Below are 19,368 nucleotides of genomic sequence, written 5' to 3'. Positions count from 1 at the left end.
TTGTCACGTGACGCATCGCGATACATCGATGAATTGCACCCACCTCTACCCTTCAGCAACTGCTTCCATTATTAATGTATGTCTAAGTGCTTCAACTTCTCCATTCTCCATTCTTCTCCATCATCTCCATTGCTACTTATTCACTGTGTTCTTCTGATGCCATTCTGCTCTCCATACTCTGCACTGTGTGTGACAGTCTGGCCTAACCTCTGGAATCCCGTCAGAGTTTGCACAAGTGCACATCTGCTGCTTGTTTTAAGCCACAACTGAAAGTCACTTGAGCCTATCTTGATGCTTCATCATGTGCATATTATGATTATGCTCTGAATTTGTAATATATTCCATCCTTAATGTTTGTTTTTGTTTGTTATTATCATCATTCATCATGTTTTAAGTGTTTTATCTGGTTTGTTAACGTGTCCCTGGGTGACTTTACTTATACATATAAGGGTTGGGCACTTTGTGCACGTGACACAAAAATAAAAGTAAAGAATTAACATCAGTTCAGGGAATTTGGCATGTACATTGATCAAAACCATCAGGTTTATTCAGCTTGCTGGTATCTGAGCAAACACAGCTTCATACAGATCCAAACAACTATCTGGATCTAACAAACTGAAATATGTGTAGTTTAATATTGGGTTAGACTTGATTGATTTAAAGGGGACTGTTTGCTGTACTGAGTGCCATACTAGTAATTACGAGTTTCTTCTCAGCTGTAAAACAGCTGTTAATCTGTCAACAGGAAATAATGTCCTCGACTACTGAGAAGATTCAAGCCTTGTTGGATGTGCTGGGACACTGCATCACACACTGTATGCCCTTTGTAGTTTCTCAGTTTTTTAACACTTTCTCATTTCAAACATCAGCAGTGACAAGGAGTGATGTGTTCTGTACTCTGTCACATTGAAGCTTTTATGGAATGTAATCTTAACAATGGTGAGTTGTGTCAGTTTGGATGTAGATGTTTTGATACAGGACTGGCTGCAATTCAGATTCACATCAATGATTGTCCTCTCATATTATCTTCAACATGAGAACATCAGTCCTCTGATGTTGCACTGGAAACACAATTCTCAAAAATCATCTAGTACTATTTGGTTGTTATTGATTTCAGAAGTTCAGAGTACTGTTTTGCACGTGAACTGTTGAACTATCACATCATTTGCTTTGTTGGCTTACATCTTCCTGGAGCTGTTTGACTCCCCTTGTATTTTAACTTTTTGTAGCTGGCTGTGAACAGTAACTCTTAAGTGCATTGCATTGTGAGTCGGTGTACAATCGTGTTCAGTGTTGAACAGTGTTTATCAACAGTACAATGAAAAATCATGTCTGAGGGGACCAAAATCCTGCCTGACATCAGAACTTCTCTCACTTGCCTTCCTACCTTTAGTGCCCATAACACATAAGCTTAAGTATCGTTGTATGACCTTGAGGGCTGCTCATATGAATAACAGCCCGTGGGTTGAGGCCCAGCCATCAGCCGCTCCCCAATCTCCCCATAACGGGTGAGGCACTCTGTCCCCGTTGGCATCGATTCAGGGATTCAAGGATTGAAACTGCTCTTTGTCTGGTCCCTCCTCTGAGACCAGATTGTCTTGGCTTTGCCAGCATATCATTTAGGCTCCAGCAGCTGTTCGTCAGGCTCATTTCCATGAGACACTTCACATTAATGCTTAGTATATTTTTAGGTAGATTTTATAACATGAGTCTCAAACAGTGTTCACAAACTGCTAGTCTGATGTTTGTGAAGGCACACATGAAGGTGATGTTGTAAGAGCGATGATATGTGGTTTGCTTGGCCTGTTGTTTTTAGACACACCCTAACTTGCTTCCTCTCTCTTCCCTTTGTGTGTGTGTGTGTGTGTGTGTGTATATGTGTTTGTGTGTCTGTGTGCGCGCGTGTGTCTGTGTATGTGTGTGTGTTTATGCGGGTGAGTGGTTCAGAGGAGGTCAGGCTGCAGGATGTTTGCAGTGGGCAAATGCAAGCATTGTTACCGATGTAACCGTGTTCTTACTCATTGTGTATTAGTAATACATTTTTCTTTATGTTTTGAATCTCTTATTTCTTCCCACATAGACACACAGACATGCAGACATGCATGCATGCTTGTCGACTTAATAGGGAACAGCTGCAGAACTACAGATAAACTGGCAGAAATGAGAACATGTTGCTGTATTGTTCTCAGTAGATAAAAAACTGCATGCAGCAGCTGGGTAGGCATTCAAATTAGATGCCACTAATGTAGTGGATTATTTTAAAACAGGGTGGAGCTCATGATTGTGGTTTCTCGAGTGTGAGTTGTAGTGCCGTTTGCGTATGTCAGTGCAGTTTACTGAAAGAGGAAAAAACTGATTGCCAGGCATGCAGTTTTGCTTAGCGTGGAGTGTGAAATGAACTCCTCACCCCAATCAGCCTTGTTATCTGGGTAATATACTAAATGTGTATGTGTATGGCAACAGTCTGACTGGCCCTGTGGTTTAACACCTATACTGGCAACATGATTTACTCTTAACGTTCCCACGATCCTCTCCCAGCTTTCAGCTCCTTGTTGATGATGGCGAAATTGCTATGATTGCTCTTTGTAAGTTTTTGCTTTTTTGAGTAGACCCACTTTAGGTTCCACAGGGGCTGAGTCTGATAAACAAAGGGTTTTGAATAAGGATGGAATTCTATTTTATTAAATTGTTAGGAAAGCACAGAACTGCTTGGTCTTCAGGGATGGCAGTATGTCTGCAAATCTTCAGTTGTACTGATGAGTATCAAGAGACGTTAAGATGTGACAAATGAATTTCAAATAAAGAAAAAAAACTTTTAGTTGAAATGATTTGTTCCCCCTACAGATGCAAAGCTAAAAAGTGAACTTGAATCAAAATAGTTTTATTTATTTATTTATTTTGTATTTTTCCCTAATGGCACAGAAAAAATAGATCAAAATATTTTATTTAGAGTTGAAACAGTTTCACATTTTTTTGTTTTGTTTTGTTTTTTTGATAATGATTTATGGAAGTATATGAACGCTGTCTTGTTACAGGAGATTTGCTGCTTTTCTGTGTTATCATGATAAACTTAAATATCTCTGGTCAAACAAAAAATGCTCTGTGAACTATTACCATAAATGTGTGTGCTCTCTGAACATTAACAACATTTGTCTAGTTGGTAGATTGGTGAACCAACAGTTGGTAATGTGGGCAGAAAACCGACCAAGTGATTTACCAGAAACCGGAGAGAACGGTTCCGTCGGTTATCGAGGATCACTTTCGGTTTTTGTCCTGTGGCTGTTCAAGTTGTAGTGTTTTTTCCTGTACCAGCTGTTTTCATATGTTTCCTTTCTCAGGAGGACGTAGCACGGCATGTGATAACTTTGAGAAAATTTGTGTTAGGACTCTATGAATTGTGATGGTGTGTCGCATGTGGAGCTGAAAATGTTGTGGCTTTCAAAAGCTGGTAGCGATCTTTGAGGTGACACCGGAGATGAAACAGGGCGTGGGCACAATATGAGAAGCAGAGAGTTCAGTGTTTGTGTATTCTAATCTAGAACTGATCAAATCAGATTCTGTGTTATCCACCCAGTTAACTAAGGTCAGAAATACTCATGCAGGCTGCAGTGGTGAGTCACGATATCGCTCAGCCAAGTAAACACAGGTACATATTGTTTTTACATCTTTTTTTGGAGATCCATGACACCTGAAGCCCATCACATGTCTGTTTTTGTCCTTTTTCTTTGCTCTCTCAGCAGACCTTCTTCACCCAAAAGCACATTATATCAGTGATATCTCAGAAGCACCTTATTTCCTCAGTGATGTTGTTAGCTATGTGCCCTGCATCTCTGACCAGTGTTGGGCACTATACTTTAAAAAAGTAATTACTTATAGTTACTAGTTACTGAATTAGTAAGTGAATTACTCAACTATAAAAGTAACTAGTTACCAGGGAAAGTAACTATTGCTATTTTTTTTCTTTAAGATTAAATATGTCTAAGAATTTTGCACACAGTATAACTGCATAGACGGGTATCTACACAGAACCTTTAATATTCGTTTCCTTCTTTGTTAGCGGAGCTCACGTTAGCCACACCTGGCCTGCTATCATCACCAACAGTGTCAACAACATTGTTTTTGGCCACTAATGTTGTAGAAGTGTGTGCTGTGAGAGATGCTTCATTAGATTAGAGTTGCGTACAACGGACGTGGACAAACACTTCACTCTGGGACATAATGTACACTTACCTCACTTACTTACCTCAAGGAGATTAAAGTAGTGTCTGTAATTCCACTTTGAAAATGCCAGCTTTCCCTCTGGACTGGCCATTGCTGCAGCTTACCTCTGCTAGTTTGTGTGTGTGAAGCTGTTGTGTGTGTGTGTGTGTGTGTGTGTGTGTGTGTGTTTGTGTGTGTGTGTGTGGTTTGTGTGTAAACTGAACACTGCCTCTGATTGGCTTACGAACTCTTACTCTACCTTAGAGAGCCAATCACCATCACTTATGCAGTTGTCTCACCGCTCCCTCCTTCCTATCCGAAGGAAGAAAAAAAAATGCCATTAACGGCATTGTAACAAAATAGTAATTAGTTAGGTTACCCGTTACTGAAAAAAATAACCCTGTTCATTTTAACACCGTTATTCCCATCACTGTCTCTGACACATTAAAATCTGAAAGGATCCAATGAACTCACTATCCATGCGTCCAGGGGAAGCGCCATAGTTGATCCATGATAATGTTGTGTTGTGAACAGCAATAAGTATAAAGTGAAACTTGATACTTTAACTTGTTATTGGTGAATAAACTAACTGTCACTGATCACTGTCAAGAAACTTCGCTCTGATAGATCCTGTATTCTCTCATGACAAAGATGACAGATGATGTTTCACTGTTCAGGAGATGCATTGTGTTGAAATGGTAAAATAAACCATTGTTTAGTTCATTTGAATTGTGTAGACAAGTGTATCAGGATGATGATGTGACAGGGCTGTACCCTGCTCAGGATTTTAACAGATATATCAGTATGTTTTACCTGCAGCCTGTGAAAATGTCAGATTTCCACACAGTCAGAGAAAGTATAGTGTACGTTCTGCTCATAGTTCAGTTATAAAATCTCTGCGCACCACAGAGCGTCTCTCCTGTTGGCTGCAGACGCCGTTGTCAGCACATTTTGGGACCCTGGGCCAGATGAGCCTCATCATGGCAGCTTCAGTCATCAGCCAGCCACCATCACATGTTGTCAGTTGGATTTTATTTATCTAAATCAGCAGCTAATGTATATGGTTCTTTGTATATATAATTCATCATTGAGATGTTATCCCTGTGCATTTTTTAAGCTTCTATGTGTTAGCCTGTTTTTGTACTCTGACTGACAACATCAGTGTCCGGCTCACTGGCTCATTAACTTTCAGGTAGCAGCCATAGTTCATACACAGTTTCATCAAACATATTACCATGATTATAACCATATAACATTAAACACAAGTTTAACACAGTAATTTGTTAGAAATCACAAACGTTGCTGGCACCCAATGAATGTCCCCAGGAGCCACTCAAATGAGCACCAATTGGTCCCAGGGACTTACTTTAAAGGAAACTTGGCCCTTGTCAAAGTGTAAGAGTCAAATCTGAAAAGATCAGTGAAGGGAACACTCTTTTCAGATTTGACTCTTACACTTTAACTTTCCAGTCACTTGTCAAATTTTTTGTCAAGTGACAAACTCAGTGAGAGAGTACTGTATATTATATAATGTATGATGTAGAATCCAGTAGGGAAGACTCTAGTCTGTGCTAATGTCTTTATGTCATCAGGTAAGAGTACACCAGTGAGCATGTCTGGCACAGCTGACCCTTCCAAACCATGTGACCCCTTCCAACCCTTTGGAGGTGACACCATCGACCCGTTTCAGAGTAAAAAGGGCCCGGGAGACCCGTTCAGTGGCAAAGACCCTTTTGCTCCATCCTCAGCATCAAGTAAAAGTCCTAAAGACTCTACCTCGGGTTTTGCAGACTTCAGTTCTGTAAGTTGAGATGGGTGATACTGTTTAACTGTTTGTGTCTAGGCCAGGCCACACAGCTCTGCATAGACACCAGCACAGTCACTAGATTGAAGCTATAATGTATATAATGTCTGTTCCAGAGACTGATGAGTGCTGAAAGTGCAGATGATTGGCTGATGTGTTGAGTGTTTATCAGATCATATTCTGACAACATGATTGATTCATGTTGTCAAAATTTCATCATTTCACAGAATACTGATTAATGATGAAAAATAATAATTAGAAACAAATTGTTTTAGAAATAAGAAAAAACTATATGGTTTAATTTTAGCCCTACGTCCAGTGCAATAAGCTGCGGCCAGTTTCTTACAACACCAGAAATGAATGATATCCATCAGTGTATTGGTGAAGGTAGAACCCAGTAAGCTTACAGATGCAGTGCGCTGCTGTGTGTGTGGAGAATAGTTAGTAACAAGGCAGGCCAGCACACAACTCTCTGCTTCAGAGTCTCTGTTACAGCCCATTATACAACAACCAAGCAATCTGATTGGTCAACAAGACATCTACACTGTGCTCAAATCAGCATGACAGCACGCCTGACAGATTAAATATTACAAAATATTACTCCGTAAAGTCTGTGGCAACATTGTATCCATCTCTATGGCAACATTGTAACTGTCAGAGCTGGAGTAGGAAACTGTGGAAAAATAGGCTACAAAATGGATCGGTTGTTAATTTTGATTTATTTGCTTCAGCGTCTGTCCGAGGAGGACAGCAACAGGGCCAGGCTGGGAGCAGGCGAGGAGGTTGAGACAAACATGCAGGGATGAGTTATCAGCAAACGGGCACGCCACGAGAGTGTCCCGTAAAATGATCAGGGCGATGGCGGAACAAATGTACGCCACCGTGAGTGACAGCAGAGATGAGGAGTTTGTCGCGAGTGCTGGTTGGGTAAATCGTTTCCTCCGCCGCAGCAACTTCACTTGCAGAAGGATGCCAGAGAATTCACCGAGAGGCTAGCAAAGTTTGTGACATTTTCATCCCGGATTTTTGAGAGGAAGGAATCAAACACCTGTCCCAAATAAACGCCTGGCAAAAACCTTTAAAATTTGAGAGCAAATTGTCCATCAATATGGATATGTTTTGATTATACATTTTATTTTTGTTGGTATTAGTTGCATAATCGCAATATTACCCTTGAGGGTGTGCTTTAACGTCATTTGAGCATGACAGTGATGCGGTCTGGACCGAGGCGCTTGCTTAATATTGCTTAATACTAACACGATCACTTGTTAACAAGCTACTGCACCTTCACATTATAAAATAAAAGCTCCAATGCAACTGGACCCACACTGACCAAATCATATCCTACTGAAGGAGAAAGTCAACATTTTAGGATTTTAGTCAGATTTTCCCCATGTTCTGCTATCTTGTACGCTAACCATGTTCTAGGCTACTATGACTCCAGCTCTGTCCTTCATGCTGACATGAGATTGATGCCAATCTTCTTATCTCATTCTCTGAAAGGAAAGCAAATACGTGGGGGGTTTTTTTTTTTTTGAACGCTGTACTGTTCCTTTAACATTTATTTGGCACTGGCCAAGTTTCATAGAAAATCGTTACTCATTGTTTTGAGAACAATGACTTATGATATCTAAAGATCAGCCTAGAGAAGTTACTGGTTAATCACAAGTCGACTGCTTACGTAGTTTATGAAAGCGTACCAGAGTATCACAAGAGCTCATTTAAACTGCTGCAGACAATGAAAGTAATACAGTGATTGGTAATGAGAGGGAAACTTTACCTAAACTTACCCCCATGCAGCACTATAAAACAAAATGTAAACCCACTTTCAAAAATACAGTTTAGTAATGAGACTTGTAGGCTGCACAGCAGAGCTGCATTGTGTCTTCAAGTACAGGAAGGGTGTGAACCATGTACTGCATGCCTTCTGTTTGTTTTGGCAGGAAGCATATCATAAGGTCGTCAGGGTTCCCCAGACTTTCACACAAGCTCAGGGCTAATATTACAAATGTGTTAGCATAAAGCTCACAGTCTGGGTTTACAGGGCTCTGACAGCACATAGATGGAAACACAAACCTGCTGTAAGTCTTAAGTACATAACTGCAGGGACTCACACTAATGCCTCAGATGACTAAAACTGAGTTACAAATGTAAGCCACCTTTTAGGTCAATAATCACTGTTGCCTCAGCCCTTTGTAATGCTTCTGTCTAACTTGAGACACAGCAGTATCACTACTCAGCTCTCAGCTCTGGGGTCTGTCTGCCCTCAGTGATCTTCCTGTGTGCATGTGCTCCTTTGCTCAACATCTAGCTGGCTATTGGTAGTGGATTAGTGCTTTATATCTGTTGTCTGTCTCTTGTACTGCATATCTCTGTCTTATTATGTCACTGTGGTTTTGCTTTAACATGACTCTTTCCACATGTCTTTACTCTGCAACCGGACACAACAGCTGAAGACACTGCTTCACCACCTGTTTTTAATGGGACCTCAGATATACTGAAATCTATCTAAAATATAAACATAGTTTTACTGGCTATAAATTAAATCGGTATGAAAGTGAATTAGCTTGACTTCTCATGTTTAAAAAGACACCTTTCAATCAATTAATATGGAATATATTTCAACTATTTGGGGTGTAAAATATATTTATTAAATATAGAATATTTCCATATTACAATACAGTAGCAATAGCAGGAAATCAAAGACATCCCACAAACCATGAAACATTTAAACAGTTATGCCACATTATAAATATGACTAGTCTGTCTTGTGTTCTAACAAATTCCAGCCTTGCCTACGAACATACACTGCATGTTCTTTAAGTCTTTGTCTTTAACAGTACAAATACCTTAAATAGATAGGGTACCCAAAGTGATACTGTAATGCTTCCCATAGAAGTAATGGGAGGCATGAACTTTCCTTTTACATGTCCATTATTTAACCTGCGGGGAGACAAAATGGTTATGGGTTAAAGCTTTCATGGCATTTTAAAACTCAGGTGTATATATAAGGACCAGTTTAAAAGTATGTGTCTCATGCGGTGGCTCAAATTGTCGTTGGATGGAAACACAAAACTTAACAATAACTGGAAATTGTGTGCAAATGCTTCCTAAAGAATACAAACCAAATCTACCAAATAGTGGCGCTATAATTGTGGGACAGACTTAGACATTTTTCTATTACAAATGATCAAGATCAGTCTAAAAACATGGCTGCTGTCACTCAAAATATTCCCAAAAGGGGCAGGGCATAGAATGAAAATAAGTCAATAACTATTAGTCCAATTATCATAAATCTCAGTAGTACTCTTCAGGCAGAGGTTGAGAATAGGTCTACCAAAGCATTTTTATTTGATAAGTGCTGTATCCTGGGAGCCTGTACTTGTTTCAGTTTTATTGAACATGTTCCACCTTTCATCTAAGAGGCTTCTTTAGTTCTAACTGTAGGGGAGCTGCAGGCTTTTAAAATCTGTCTCGAGTATCCTTACAGAGTTGTTAAGAACACGTGTGAGCTCTGAGTTTCAGTGTTGTTAGGGCCACCTGTGGTTCATTGACTCAACTGGTCTTCATGAGGGTTGATATGGCTAGGTGAGTTCAGGTATGAATTTTTTTAAGCTGTCTGTGGAGGCTGGCTAAGTGCTTGGATATGTTATAGGTAACTGAGTTCATGCTGCTGCTGATGGGTCTGAATGATGTTCCTTCCTTGTGTATCTTGGGGAGTCCATAGGTACATGGGATAGCTTCCCTGCCAATGTAATGGCCTGTCAATTAGGGCTGTAACGATAAATGAATTGAAACTGAAATCGCGAAACTCAGATCCAAAAACCTGTCTCGTGGTGAGAAAAAGCAGAATAGCAATACAACCTCCAGTCCAGATCCAGTGTGTGTTTTCAAAGTGTTTCCCCGGTGTCCCCCTGTTAATCTAAACCCGCTGATAAGTTATAATCATATGGATGCTGTTTTAATGTATCGTGATTGAGATCCTGACCCACCAAACACCCTGGAAAGTGACTAAGTTAAGTTTTTCACTCTAAATTACATAGTTATATAATTGCCATCAGTGAACAGGTCACTGTCTGACTCTCTCACTCGCGAGGAAAGAGGCAGTTTTCTGGGGGAAAGTTCATCATCCAACCAGACCATCCGATAGACACGCCCTCCATACGTGCAGCCAGCTCATCCATTCATACTGGTTCAGTTTGCCAATACTGCGCCTCTGATACTATCAGACGAGTATCATATACAGAAGTTATTGAAATGTTACATAAATAAAATGTTTAACTTAAAAAATCATTACAGCCCTTCTGTCAATGGCTTTGTCCTTTTCCAAAAGATCCAGGCCATTATATAACTGACTGTACCCCTAGCCCTAACAACCCACATGAAGGCCAGTTAAGTCAATGACCCGCAAGTGGCCCTAATGACTCAGAGCTCATATATGACCACCTTTACAACCTTGCAAGGACACTCCCACAGAGTTTAAAAGCCTGCAACTCCCCTCCAGTTAGAACTGAAGAAGCCTCCTGGATGAGAGGTGAAACGTCTTCAAGAAACAGAAACAAGTCCAGTTGCCTATGATACAGCACCTCAAATTACAATGACCTTGATGGAGCAAATACATACTGAGTATGACCCATAGGGGTCACCACAAGTACCAAATATGTGTACCTCACAAACTGATTTTTCACAAACAGAGTTTCACATATTTTGCTGCCTGCAGCTGTGATTTTAGCTGATTAACCTTTATGAGCACAAACAGCTGTCTTACAATTGTCTTAATAGGTATCAAACATAGATAGAAACCTTGTAGTCCACATAGTACAATTATCTACCAAGGAAAAGCACTCAGTTCTTTATTCAAGACCAACATGTGATAGAACTAAATTTGGAATACACAAAGTTGACATTTGGCTAAACAGAGTTAAAAAAACTAGTGGAGAAATGAATGCTTGAAAATGAAAGATTCTTCAATTAGGTTTTAAAAAATGATGAATTGTTATTATGTTTGATGACTGTAAACATTCAGCAACAACTATTCAAATTAATGCATGTTGTAAATCATCCTTAAGGTTTTGTGTATATTCAGGACAAGTTTGAACCCAATCTGTTTTTTCTTTCTCTGCATCCTCCCCATATCACATCTCCTGTAGTTGAAATCATGTTCGCTGCTCTGTTTCAGATGTTTTGTGTTGTTTCCACTTGAAGGGATTCGCACACAACACTTCTGTTTAACCTCTGTCCATTTGTTTCAGCTGTCACTGATTGGCAATAAGTGCCAACTTAAGCTTCAGTAGCCTGTTTACTCTGCAAGAATTCATGATGAACTTGGATTAGGACTGTTTAGTGCATGTTGTTTGAAGCTAGAAGAATACCTTGGTCTCAATAATGAATACTAATAAGAAGCTGAAAACAAAGACAGTGTTTCAAAGAGGACTGAACAGAAACTGTATAGGTATCCCCTCACAGTGTCTGAGTGCTGTGCTGTTATGTCCTGTAAACTTATTTCACTGAGTTAAGGGATTTCTTCTTGATAACCTCTCTGTTCTGTAATCCACCTCTCTGACAGGACCTGACAAAGTCAAGGTAAGACACTGAGCACACAATGAAATTCAAAGACAATGACACAAATTAACCCTCCGGGTCACTCTGCCGTAAAAGTCATGACAGCAGTTTGGTCTGAAGTTGTTTTCATGATTCTTTTTATGCTGGGTCAATCTCTAAACTGTGTTGTCCTTCAGTTTGCATGTCAACTACATGAGCACTCAAGGAAATGTAACGCAACATGTGTGACCATCATTAATGAAAGAGTACTACAGTATAAGCCAACCCATACTGGATGTTTTAACCTCTTGACACCCAACCGGCCACTGATGGGCAATTTCAGATAAGTGACTGTATGTCTACGCAGTGACTTATCCCACTTCAACTTTCATCATTATGTAAGAATCCACTGATCAAAAGCATCGAAATGGTTTTTCATCCAGCTTGTGAATATCGTCCTGTAAAATAGGTGAAAATTACCAAAATAGGTGGGTGTCAAGAGGTTTTAAAGACAATACTACACATGATGTGAATATTTGACAGTTAAAAAAGCTCCAATAAGGACAATAATATGTTTTTACATTAACGTGATTTAAACAAACTCTTATAAATAAGCATTGCTGCAAGCAATCAGTTGTCAAGCATTTTATGTTTTGTCTATGAACTCCTGCTGAGTTACTGTTGGGAGTAGTACAAAGGATTCCTTGGATGACACTACTTTGAGTAGACCACTCCCATTTGCACCAATTATGCCTCCAGGGTGAACTACAGTCACAATATGTGACAATGTTACTGACTGAAAAATTGGCCAGTTAATCGCTGTCAAACCATGCGGCCGCCTGTCCCCTTCATTGGATACACTGATACTGTCTACCGCATCCACAGTGGCGTCAGTCCACAATATGTCTATAACTGAGGTCATAGTGGTGGTGTTGTACTGGACTGCATTATAATGGAATGCGTTTTTAATGTTGTTTCCCTTTTGTTTGTAAATGCGGTAATGTAGTCCATTTCAACACCACTGCAAACTGCTGCCTCAGTCATAAACAAATAGCTAATTCATTGCAGTCTGTGTAGAGGTTATTTAGAATTTTTAGAGCCCACCTGTCGTCATCTGAGAAAACATGTTTTAATCGGTAATCTTGCATTTGTTTAAACAACTAATACACTGTGAAAAGGAATATATAATAAAAAGGAGACACTATTGTAGAAAAATCAAAATATAAATGCTATAATAACATGGATTGTTATGGGAAAAATTATTAACCCTGAACCAAAACATGGTAATTGTATGAAATTGTAATATAGATATGTGGGCCAAAGTCAGTAATGCCATCAGGAGGGACAGCAGCCCCTCAGTGGATGTGACATGCTTTCAAATACATGGATGAGATCGATGGAATAACACCAGCTGCAACCCCTTCAGCATGTCCATGTTCTGACTCAGTACCCAGTACTCATTACTACATTACTACATGAGACCACCGCCATCTTCAGATGGCCTTTACTTTGATCTGAACTACACACCTGTGAAGTTTTGTGACTGCATGGTTGTGAGCCGATTGCCTTGACAAAGTCTGTCCACAGTCAGACATAAAAACACCTTGCAAAATGCTCAAAAATCCTTTTGTGTTAGTTCCCACCACATTAGATGTCTCCAGAACAACATTTTACCATTATGACACACACACCCACGGACTCATGAGGGGAAAGAAATAGCAGCCAGTGCTGCTGTTTCTGGTAACCAAGTAAATAGATTATTAATCTGAGAGCATGGTTTTTCTGTACTGGACAGATTTACACTTTGTATCTCAGCTCACCATAAGGGCTTCGGACGGAACTGTTGTCTCAGTTACAATAACAGTTTATATGGTTGTTTTCCCATTGAGTGCTGTTTAGCAGCATATTCGTCAGAAGGAAGGAGAGTTTGTCCTCCATCCCACATCCACGTGGTGACTGACATTTAGTTTAAATGAAGCCAGCACAGACCTTTATGTTGAGACTTATGTTAAAACATCTGATGAGACATCACTTCAGATAGATTAAGGCTGCAAAGCTTCACATGTCATGTCTCTCTCTCTCTCTCTCTCTCTCTCTCTCTCTGTGTGTGTGTGTCTGTTTGCCTGTCTGTCTCTGTGTCTATGTGTCTCTCTCTTGCTGTCTCTCTCTCTCTCTCTCTCCGTAGTTTGGGAACGAGGCTCAGCAGTTGGAGTGGGCAAAGCGAGAGAGTGAGAGAGCCGAACGTGAGCGTCTGAAGAGGCTTCGACAGCAGGAACAGGAGGACCTGGAGCTGGCCATTGCCCTCAGCAAGGCTGAGATGTCCAATGCGTGACCAGGAACACCCACCACACACACAATTGTACACATTCACGGACACACACAAACACAGCGGATTGGCAGGTTAACATGCAGGCAGACATGAGGGACATCTACATATACAGACACAAAGCACATCACTGGACTAACTCTGTTCATACAAACTCTGATCCACACACACATGCACAGGACCTGTACCTCAGCTCTCTACATTCCCCACACTCATCAACTCAGTCTGGCATGAGAAACAAGACAACAACACTGAGAGTCGACAGCTCGTTGTTGCAAAATCGTCTGACAGACAGGTGAAGGAGGAGAGCAGGAGGAGGCCAGAGGGAAACAAACGGATCACTGTGTTTATGCGCTATAGTGGCTGGACATTAATGTGATGAACCAAGCAGACGAGCTGCTGATGGAACCACAAAAAAAACACAAATTCAGACTATTTTCATCAGTTCTCCAAAGCAGCAGTAGAGAAAATAATACCACAATTCAAACTGCCCAGGTATTTCTTAAAAGGGATTTTTTTCCTCATACAGGGTGACATGGATATACTGTATCTCTGGCCTACTGATGGCATAGTCTGTGTCAGTTAGTATTTAGTCTTGAGGTGTTTTACTGCAGACTGGGCTGTTCAAAAAGTTGTTTTTTATAGAGAAAACTGAATTGAAATTTTTATTTATTGTTTTTTATTTCAGGATTTACTGTCACTAACCCAGACTTGGATAAGAAGTGAAAAGCTTGATATTAGTTGAGTTTTTTCACCTCTGCTGGAGGCTTATTGTTTTCCCTCTGCTGTGTGTGAACAAGGCTAAACTCCATTGGATGTACAGAAAATTAAATTCTCATCTGACTCTGGGTGGGTTGAAGCATACAGTGGAGATCAAAATTAGAGAACAATTAATTAATACTTGATTTCTTCTGAAATATTTTTATTTTCATTGTTCAGAATTTGATAGAATATCAGCATTGGCTATACCACTGCTGTACTAGCATGTTTTTTTAAATAACCAAAGGTACTTCAACAAAAACCTTTATTTTGTGAAAAAAACAGTGAGCAACTGTGTCAGAAGAGAAGATTCAAACATTAATAGGAAGTGTAGAGGCCTTTGCTTTGAATAACTTCAGCACATCTGCGCCCACAGGACATCACTAGTTTCTCACACTGCTCTGGTTTGATCTTGGTCCACTCTTCTTGCAGTCTCTTCCACACTTTTGTCACTGAAGTGGGTTTCTTAGCCATTACTTTGTCGCAAAGGATTTTCCAGAGATTCTCTATGGGGTTTAGATCTAGACTCTGGGCTGGCCATTTCATTGTTTCAATATTCTTAGCCTCAAGGAACTGCTTAACCCGTTTTGCAGTGTGACAGGGGGCATTGTCTTGCATGAAAATTGCGGGCTGATTGGGAGCCAATTGCAGTGAAGGAATTGCATGTTGCCGAAGGAGGTTCACATAAACATTTGCATTCACCCTGCCATGTAGCTGTACAAGAGGCCCAACTCCTGCTGCAGAAAACATCCCCCAAACCATGACACTTCCTCCTCCAAATTTGACTGACTTCTTTACACACTTTGGGTTCAGTCTTTCCCCATTTCAACGCCGAACATAATGTTTCCCATCAGACCCAAATAAATTGAACTTACTCTCATCACTGAAGTGCACTCTAGGCCAGCTCTCTTCTGTCCACACAACATGCTCCTCAGCAAAGGCAAATCTAGCCTTTTTATTCTTTCTGCTGATGAGGGGTTTGGTCACTGCTGAGTGGGCTTTCAGTCCAAATTGTCTTAAATGGTGAGACACTGTGTGCCGAGACAGATCCTTGCCCTGTTCAGCACTAAACTGGCGAGTAATTCCAGCTGCAGTGTTGAACCGATTCCCCATTGAGAGTAATCGCATAGTCCTGTCCTCTCGTGCACTTGTTTTACATGGACGACCAGCCTTTTTGGGGGTCTTAAATGAATCTGTGTCCTTGTAAAGTTTCAATATTCTTGAAATCACAGACTTGGAACGCCCAAACTCTCTTGCAATGGCTGAGATGGTCATCCCTTTGGCCTTCATCTGGACAGCCTGCTGTCGCAGGGTTTCAGTCACCTTAGAGTGGCCTGCCATCTTGCAATCCCAGGGAAAATCTGCACAACCTGTCTATTTTGTTCAGTCACTGCACATTAGCAATCCCGCGAGTCTTAAATGTTTGTCACCAGACTGATATCTCTCAACCGTCTCACATTTACCAACAAGGGCAAGACAAAACCCTGATTTTTTGCACCAATGCCAACTGTTCTGTAGCATTTGCCACATTGTGATGGAACACAAACGTATGTCATCGGAAAAAAAATTTCTACAATTATTTTAGCATTTTTCAGTTGCTCATTCAGTTTCTTTCTGAAATCTGTCGTGGCAAAAAACAGGATAACAGGCATTGCAGTGTTGTTTTTATAAAAGCTGCCATGATATCAGGCATGTTAGGCCACATCAGAAAAGTCTGCAAAATCCTGGAGAGACTGTCACCTCATGTTCACCACTGTTGCATGACATAAACTGAGATAAGGGCCTCAGGCACTGCTTGCATTATGAGCTGTTCATGGAGGGGCCAGGTTAAACTGTGCCCTCCTGTCATTTCACGTGTTCTCTGAGTGTAACACCCCCACTTTGTAATGCCTCTCTTTAAGTTTATCGTCTCTGAGCCCAAGCTGAGACAACCCCAGTGATTTCATTATGATTTATTATTACAGTCCTCTTCCAAATCACTTTTTACAGGCATGAAAAGAGTTGTACTCTGTTGTTAGAGTTGTACTGTCCATGATGCGTACATTGATATTTATGTGTTCTTTTATTAGTATTTTATTGGCCTTTCGTGACTTTATTAGGAAGGACAGCTTGAGAGATGACAGATAACGGGGTGAGAGAGAAGGGTGACTTGCAGCAAAGGGTGATAGGTTGGACTCGAATCCTGGGCGGGGACACAGCCTCTGTAGTTGTGTTGCGTGCTCTACCAACTGAGCTACTGGGGCCTACATTGATATTTATGTGTAACTTTAAGGCCTTTATTATTTGTTCATATTGTGTTTGCATGGTGCATATTCTTCATTAATCAAATTGTCTCTCAGTAATACTGACAGCTAATTAACACATGCAGGGGGAGTCAGTAGGGATCTGCCTGTTGCTCTGAGGGTTCCTGCAGGTTAATTTGGCATCCAACCCAGAGAGTCTGTTGGAGACAGTCAGAGTGAGGTACATCCAACCTTTGGCTCAGTGAAAAAGACAATTGTTAAACAACACTAGTCAGACATGTTCACGTTACGCTCTTGAAAATAGCAACTGCTCATCAGCTGTGTTAAAAAGCTAATGAAGATCCGTTCCACTGATTCCCCCTGAGGTGACAGGTACCTGGCAAGTGAAAACAAGAGTTTACTATGTCGACATATGCTGTGAAGTGACTGTAACAAAGTGTACAGATATATATTTTCTTTGTCAATGAGTGGGAATGGACTGTGAGCTGCAGTCCTCTCTCCCTCTGTCTAGTGTATATAGATAAACAGAGCTAACTATGCCTCTTTACCACTGCTGGGCTCTGATCTCAATGCTGTAATGTTACACACACATCCAACACATGAAAGGCAAGATAAGGGATTTCATTTTTCTACAGTTGGCCTTGTTTTCCTGTTAGAGAGCGAGGGTTTTAACACGTTTTTATTTCTTGAGCCAGTTGTTAGATTATTTTGACATTTTTTTGTTTTAAACCAACATCCAATGTATGTATGTATATAGTTGTTCCGTGCTATAATTTGTAGTTGACTTTTAGTCATTCCAGTGCTCCACAGACCAGGCAGCACAAGCTGCAGTTTGTTGGAAAATTTTTTGAACTGGGTGAAGTCAGGTGTCATTAAGATGGAAACAGTCCTACTTCTGATGTGTCACAGTTTGGTGTCCCAACATGGACTCATCATTCACCTTGTTTTATGTGAGCTGTCCCTTTTACTTGAAGTGGTGACTGAGGTTTGTGTGGAGTTTTATTTTATCTGGACTGAAAACATCAATTGATTCTGGAGTCACTGTGTCTTCAGATCCCCTTGTAGTGTCAGGTGTCCTGTTGTGTTTGATGTCTGTATTGTGTTTGTCCATGACCAATCATATGCTTCATTCAGTGTTTTTCCACCTGCATGCACTGGAGGTTCATTCTGCTCAGAGCATACATGTTCTCCTCAGGTTTACTTTAAAAGGGGATAAATGGAGTTTCTCATTTTTCATCACCATTGCTTAGTAATCATGAGGAGAAAGTCTACGCTAAAGCGAAGCTTGTTGACATAGTTAGTGTTCATTATTGAGAGCAATTGTAACCATTGACAGTGTTTTAGTCACAGGACTATTATACAATGTAATCCACCTGGATGACTGCTGATTGAACTCAAGTTTCAGTCACTTGGTTCATGAAATGTGTTGCATTACTGCTGCTGGTGGTTGAGTACTGATTAATTTTGACCACTGTTTTAGCTGATCGTCTTTCTGTAAAATCACTCACAGCATCCAGTGACAGCACTAAGCACACTGCTGTTCAGTAATATTCCTGTTGTTTAAATGTTGTATCGTGATAAGATTAGATTTGTCAGCACTGATCTGAAGGCAGTAACCTGTCTGTAAAGGGTGTTGATTGATTGCCCACAGTCAGGGGAATTTACACTGATCAACCACCACATTAAAACCACTGAAATATGAATTGAATTACCTTGATCATCGAAAGCGTGTTTTAATTGTAGGTTAACAACACCAGGGTTGTACAACTAGATGTGAGTTGTGGTCCCTTTATGATACATAAGAAAAACAAAAAACTAGTTGTGAAGTGCTGTTGATGAATTGAGGAGTCTCACAGTCTGAGGAGTGAAGCTGCTCTGTAGTCTGGTGGTATGTCAGCAGATACTTCTGTATGTGTTGTCAGAAGGCAGCAGGGTGAACAGTCTGTGGCTGGGTGGGTGTTGTCTTTTAGTATCTTTGGGCTCTGTGCAGACATCTCACTTCACTGATGTCACTGATGCTCTGTAGATTGTACCAGTGATGTTCTGGTGAGTTAAATCACCCGCTGTAGAGCCTTCCTGTCCTGGGTCATGATGAACCATGCCAGTTTGTTACAATGCAATGTTCTGCTTTTTTTGGGGGTCTTGACACAAATCACCCATCCAAACAACATGCAGATTGTTGCCATGAGGGAGTGTAGTTGGTCACAAAGTTAATCAGGTGGGTGGTGCATTACAAGTGGTATCCACATGAAAGCACTGAAGGATTCCCAGTAGAACATTGCATTGTAACAAGATGATCACTTCACCTGTCAGTAGTTTTAATGGTGTGGATGATTATTGTATACTTCAAATGTTCTTCCCAGAACAGATTTGATGAATGTCTTTGTACTCAAATGTCTTGGTTCCACCAGGGTATCCAGGCAGGGCTGTGATACATCATTTGATGGTCCTGGATCAGGGCTATCTGTAAGTTGCTGATAAGTTGCAGCCTGGGT

General features: G+C 40.6%; 1 protein-coding gene across 13 annotated transcripts in view; it reads left to right on the top strand.

Moving 5' to 3' along the window:
- Positions 1–17,765, top strand: part of LOC119028345 (epidermal growth factor receptor substrate 15-like 1) — an 81,963-nt gene extending 64,198 nt beyond the window's left edge. For 8 of the 13 annotated variants that reach the window (XM_037114209.1, XM_037114218.1, XM_037114214.1 and 5 more), the window contains 2 exons: positions 5,793–6,001; positions 13,731–17,765. In XM_037114209.1, coding sequence (XP_036970104.1) covers positions 5,793–6,001; positions 13,731–13,877 — 356 coding nt within the window. In that variant the 3' untranslated portion in view covers positions 13,878–17,765. Of the gene's footprint in view, positions 1–5,792; positions 6,002–6,735; positions 9,445–11,570; positions 11,588–13,730 lie in introns of those variants that run through there. The other 5 variants (XM_037114213.1, XM_037114211.1, XM_037114220.1 and 2 more) reach the window with 5 other exon arrangements.
- Positions 17,766–19,368: the final 1,603 nt, after the last annotated feature.

Source organism: Acanthopagrus latus, chromosome 11 (assembly GCF_904848185.1).
Source record: "Acanthopagrus latus isolate v.2019 chromosome 11, fAcaLat1.1, whole genome shotgun sequence".
NCBI classification, from domain to species: domain Eukaryota; kingdom Metazoa; phylum Chordata; class Actinopteri; order Spariformes; family Sparidae; genus Acanthopagrus; species Acanthopagrus latus.
This window is presented reverse-complemented; position numbering and strand designations above follow the sequence as displayed.